This window comes from Chrysochloris asiatica, unplaced genomic scaffold (assembly GCF_000296735.1).
Source record: "Chrysochloris asiatica unplaced genomic scaffold, ChrAsi1.0 scaffold00085, whole genome shotgun sequence".
Classification (NCBI taxonomy): Eukaryota; Metazoa; Chordata; class Mammalia; order Afrosoricida; family Chrysochloridae; genus Chrysochloris; species Chrysochloris asiatica.
This window is the reverse complement of record NW_006408603.1, coordinates 10,084,433-10,090,228: the sequence shown is the minus strand read 5'-3', so window position 1 is coordinate 10,090,228 and position 5,796 is coordinate 10,084,433. Positions and strand designations below refer to the sequence as shown.

Here is a 5,796-nt window from a genome sequence, read left to right as displayed (position 1 = left end):
GTTTGGACTGCCGACCTTGTGTTTCAAAGCCTACCTCGAGGTCCTGTGCTTTACCCTACAGTGGTACACGAGGACTAGTCCTAACCATAACCCTAACAGTAAACGAAATCCTAGGCCTGCCTAGCCTAGACATAGCCATAGTCCCAACTCTAACCCTACTTACTCTTACCCCAAATTTAATAGTTTAATATTTAAATAAATATTAATAATTTAATAGAAGAAACAGTTTTAGCTACTTTTGTCCAGAGAAGTTTGTGAGGAATAATGGTTTTTACCAAAACAGTTACTTAAGAATTTTAAATAGTTTTTTTTGTGAGAATACAGTATTTTACATTCAACTTGATAAAACAGTAAAATAAAAAGTGCAATGCAATTTGAACAAACAAGCAAAAATTTTTTCTAGTCGCCACATTAAAGAAAACATTTAATTTTAATATATTTTACTTGATTTAATGTATTTTAAATGTCACCATTTGAATGTGTAGTCAATATAAATGGTATTTTACCTTTTTTTTATTTTTATTTTGTAACTAAGCCATTTTAGGCTAGCCATATTTCAAGTGTAGCTAGTTTCTACCATAAAAACTAATGTAATTCTTAGGTTTTAAAAACATTAACTTGCCGGGAGTGTGGGTGTGTGTGTGTGAGGTGGGTACCTACAACCACTAAGAAAGAAGAACCAGAAGTGAAGTACATACACCCTGTAAGCCTGGGGTCCTTGCACTGTGAAGCTCCTAAAAAAAATAAAGACTTGAATGAGATGTGTTCTGTTGAGGAAGTTGTTCTCTAATCTGCTCCATTATAAAATAAGTGAGCATTCGTTTCTGAAATACAGAAAGCCAGTAAAAACAAGCAGATTGTCTCCAGTTTTCCACTTGTATGACGTATAGAGATAGAGCCAGCTACCAAGGAAGTAGTAGCATGATATTTTACTGACTTCTGCCTGAGAAAATCCTTCATTTTTTCCTGTATGGTCCTAGCAGTTAGTGCTTTAAGTTAAAAGTTAATGGGTAAGTACATGAAGGCTTTCTTATATAGCATTATAATCCTCTAAGAAAACAAAATATAACCAGCGTAACTAAAGTTTCTTAATGCAAACTTTACTGATCACAATTCTTTTGACTAGTAACTCGTAATAACCATTATCTTCTGCTAGAATATAAGGAGCTTTGGTAGCATAGTGGTTACTAATCAGGCTGCGAACTGCAAGACCAGCAGTTCGAAACTACCAGCTGTTCTGCGGGAGAAGATGAGGCTTTCTGCTCCCGTAAAGATTTACAGCCTCGGAAATCCTGTACAGGGTCGCTATGAGTCGGAACCGACTCCACAGCACACAGCCAGAATCTCTCTCTCTCTTTTTTAATATGACACATGGGGTTGCCATGAGTCAGAATTGACTCAGCAGCAGCTTACAATACACTACCACCATAAAACTGATGGTAGATTTCTAAAAAGTTTTTACTTAAATATAAATAAACGTTTAAATGAGTTATAGAGGTATCTTCTTATCAAGAATTAATAAAAAGTTACTATAATTTACATTTTAAAGGCATTTTCTTTTGTTACAGAATCCATATCATTTAAAAATAATTAAGATTTAGAAAAGCAATAAAGCATATTAAATGGAAAATTATCTTTTTATAAAGTAGAACAGATATTTGTATAAGTTGTTTGTGCATATTTTGTTATTTAATACCTAGGAGGAAAATTTGGGTATATCAGGCAGTTAATTTTTATATTTTGGTTCATTTGAAAATGATTACAAGGGACATATCAGAAATATATACCCAGGTAGGTTTATACTTGTAAATATATTAGCCCTTTTTTAAAATACCTTTATTCTCAAAGTTTAAAAATGTTTTGCAGCTTAAATGTTGCCCTGTAGCTTAGTTATTTAAGTAAAGAGAAATAGATTTTTATTTAAGATTTGACAATTATGTGTGCTTTTTATATAATTTGATTTTTTTCCTCCCAGACATTTTGGACCTTTCAAGTAGTAATTTTATATCTGACTGTTGGCTTTAGGCACATATATGATTCTTATTTTTTTTTGCAGAGATAAAAACCACGGTGTTTGATGACTGCAAGAAAGAAGGAGAATGGAAGGTAGAGTTTGCACACTTTGCCCTTATATTGAGGAATTCAGATATTTCTATAAGAGTACAGAATCTGGAATCATATTGCTTAGGTTCAAATCTTGGCGTCGCCACTTAACAGTTGTGATGTGTTGGGCAAGTTACCGGACCTCTCTTGCTTGTGTCCTTGGCTTTAAAAATGTGCCTGATGTTGATGCTCATACCTCATAGGGTAGTGAAAATACTAAATGAATTAATCCGTACAATGTGGTTAGAACAGTGACTGGCACAATTATTGTTATTCTCCAAGTGGCCATATCTAATTTTCAGGGAATTTGATATAAACAAATTATATTTAAAATTAAAAAGTTCTTTGTTCAAAATAGAAATATTTCTATGTACTTACTATATAATGGAATGGAAAAATAATACTTTGTATATTGAGAAAGTAAATCTCCAGGTTATGCAACTTAAAAGATGATTTGAGATTATTTGGCTTTCCATACCGATAATTAAATTTTATACTGTAGAAGAGTTATAAGTGAGTAGGTTTAATGGATAGACTTTTTCATCTTTTGTGAATCCTTGGCAGTCAGATACTTACATATTTCCTAATCTGTATTTATTTTAAGATAATGCTCTTAGATGAATTTACCACTAAGCTTTTGGCATCATGCTGCAAAATGACAGATCTTTTAGCAGAGGGTATAACTGGTAAGTGTCACTGATATTCATCATGAAAACATTTTTTAAATTGTGATTAAAGTATTGAGTTTTAGTTAGCAGTTATGTTTATGAGGAGATTACAGGTTAATTTTTGTTGCTATGGGTCAGAATTGACTCAACAGCACTTAACAACAACAACAAAAACATAATTATTGGAGTCCTAGTGTGGCGCTGCGGGTTAATGTGCTGTTCAGGCTCACCAGCTACCCCTCAGAAGCCCAGTACAGGGTTGCTATGGGTTGGAGTAAACTTTAACAACGCTTAATAACAACACACTGTAATTATTAGATTTAACACTTTTCTCATCTATGTGATTCTTTAGAATAACTTCTGTAAATCACTTTTATTTTCTTATTTGAGACATATAATTAAGCACTTGACCGTAAGGTCAGTTTTAACCTCAAGGTCGATGATTCAAACTCACCAGCGCCTCCTCAGAAACCCTCTACAGGGTCACTATGAGTTGGAACCCACTCGATGGCACTTAACAACACCAAAAACTAAGCCATTGGTTCTATTGAGGTGTTTTTTAAGTTTTCACTTTAGTTTTTGTTTTGTATGTTGAAACACTAAATTTATCTCTTGTTTGATTACCATATTTTTATGCAAATGATGTACATGTACATAATACTCTGTTTTTGCCAACTATGTGCCAACTCTCAAAACCACTTAATATTTTCATACAAGTTATGTATGTTGTTGTTAAGTGCTGTTGAGTTGATTCCAAATAATAGCTATCCTGTATAGGGTTTCTGAGTTCTGGTTGGTGGATTTGAACCACTGACCTTATGATTAACAGTCCAGTGCTTATCCTACAGTGCCACACTAGGACATGGGGCATGTTATTTGTGAAAAATACAGTAATGTTTGTGATTTTTCAAGGATTGCTTTTAAATGGATATTAAGATTTAATAAAATCAACCCTTGTACATATTTACTAATGTATAATGCTGAGTTTGTAAATTTCTCTTTATTATCTATCTATAGAAATGAAGCTGTTATAATGTAAATTTAAATCAGCTTTAGTTTGACAATTTAAAATACAGATTATAAAAAATCATGATGCTACAAGAGGTTATCTTTGACTAAACAGAATTGCATTAATGAGAACCTAATCTGTATAACTTTTTGGAGAAAATACCGGTATCTTACAACATTCATAATCATGTCATCCCTGTTTATTTAAATTTGATCTTAATAACAGCCCTGTAGCAACAGATGCTAGTACCCCCATTTATAATGAGGAAACTGATACCCCAAAGTCAAATATAATTATTTTTATGCATTTAAGGGAGCCCTGTGTGGTGCTGTGGGTTAATGTGCTGGACTGCAAAGTTGTTTTGAACTATAAGGTTGGTTGTTCAAGCTTTCCAGTCACTCCTCAGAAACCCTACACGGGGTCGCTATGGGTCTGAATCAACTCAACGGTACTTTACAGCATTACAATATACATACCCTCTATCACTCTTAATTTGTGGAGTCCAAAAGTATACTCAGTTTTCTCAAGAAAGCATAACCAATATTGTATATAATGGGAGGATTACCCAAACATTTTTTGGTATTTATATATAAAATAACAGTCTTTTATTGTTGAGTACATGTTCAATTTGTGGTCTTCTCTCAGAGAGGAGAGGGGAGTGTGGTGGATCTGTAGGATAAACACTGGACTGCTAACCACAAGACTGAAGATTCAAGCTCCCCAGCTACTACATGGGAGAAAGATGAGATTTTGCTCCCACAAAAATTTATGAGTCTCGGAAATCCATTATAGGGTCACTGTGAGTCAGCACTAATTCCACCAATCTGACCACCAGAATCTACTTATAACATTATGTACTCTACATAATTGTATCAAAATCCATAATAGCTAAAAAAATTTTTTTTCCGTGTATCAGTGAGCCTTCCATTACTGAAGACACATGCTACCAACAAAAAATTTAAAGCAGAAAATAATCCGTTCGTTTGCGTTCTTAGAGGTAATTCTGACACACAGTGAGGTTGAGAACTATTTGATGATATATATGAAAATATTTTGAATCTATAGAGCCATTATTATGCACTGTAACAGGTTTTATTGCATTTTTGCAGATCATCTTTTTTTTTTTTTTTTTTAACTGTGTGTTCAGTGTTCATAGGTATTCCTCAAGGAAAGGATTCTGTGGTCAAATAAGTTTATTGTTGTTGTTACGTGCCTGGGATTAAGTTCCAACTCACGTTGAGCCTGTATAGGGTTTCTGAGGCTATACATTTTTGAGGGAACAGAAAACCTCATCATTGCCGTGATGAGCAGATGATGGGTTCCACCTGCTGACTCTGTGGTTCACAAGTCCAGCACTTATCCTACAGAGCCACCGCACTGCGCAAAATAAGCTTAGGAAGCTAGCATTAAACAAATCTAAACAGCTTTCTTTTGGAGTCCTGATATGGTACTGTAGGATAAGCACTGTACTACTAACTGCACCAGTCATCTGGCAGTTTGTCACACTGTGGAGGCTTGTGAGTCGCTGTGCTTCTGAAAGCTATGCCACTGGTATTTTAAATACCATCAGGGTCACCCATGGTGGACAGGTTTCAGACAAGCTTCCTTCCAGATGAAGACAGACTAGGAAGAAGGAGTGATGAACCACTTCCAAATATTTAGTCACTGAAAACCTTATGAATACCAGAGAAACACTGTCAGATACAGTGCAGGAAAATGAGCCCCTCAGGTTGGAAGGCACTTAAAATGTGACGGGAAGAGCTACCTTCTCAGAGTAGAGTTGACCATGATGACACAAATGAAGTAAAGCCCGTGGGAGAAAAGCCTGCGGGACCTTCATTTCTTGATAGGGCACTCAAAATGAAGAGAAACAGCTGTAAACATCCATTGAAAATCGGAACATGGAATGTACGAAGTATGAATCTAGGAAAATTGGAAGTTGTCAAAAATGAAATGGAATGCATAAACATCAATATCTTAGGCATTAGTGAGCTGAAATGGACTGGTATTGGCCAT

At 34.7% G+C, this 5,796-nt stretch overlaps 1 protein-coding gene across 1 annotated transcript in view; it reads left to right on the top strand.

Moving 5' to 3' along the window:
• Positions 1–1,006: 1,006 nt before the first annotated feature.
• STXBP3 (syntaxin binding protein 3) overlaps positions 1,007–5,796 on the top strand; it is a 70,563-nt gene continuing 65,773 nt past the window's right edge. Inside the window, exons 1-3 of the mRNA XM_006866007.1 lie at positions 1,007–1,010; positions 2,057–2,106; positions 2,708–2,789. Of these exons, the coding sequence (XP_006866069.1) occupies positions 1,007–1,010; positions 2,057–2,106; positions 2,708–2,789 (136 nt within the window). The remainder of the gene's footprint in view (positions 1,011–2,056; positions 2,107–2,707; positions 2,790–5,796) is intronic.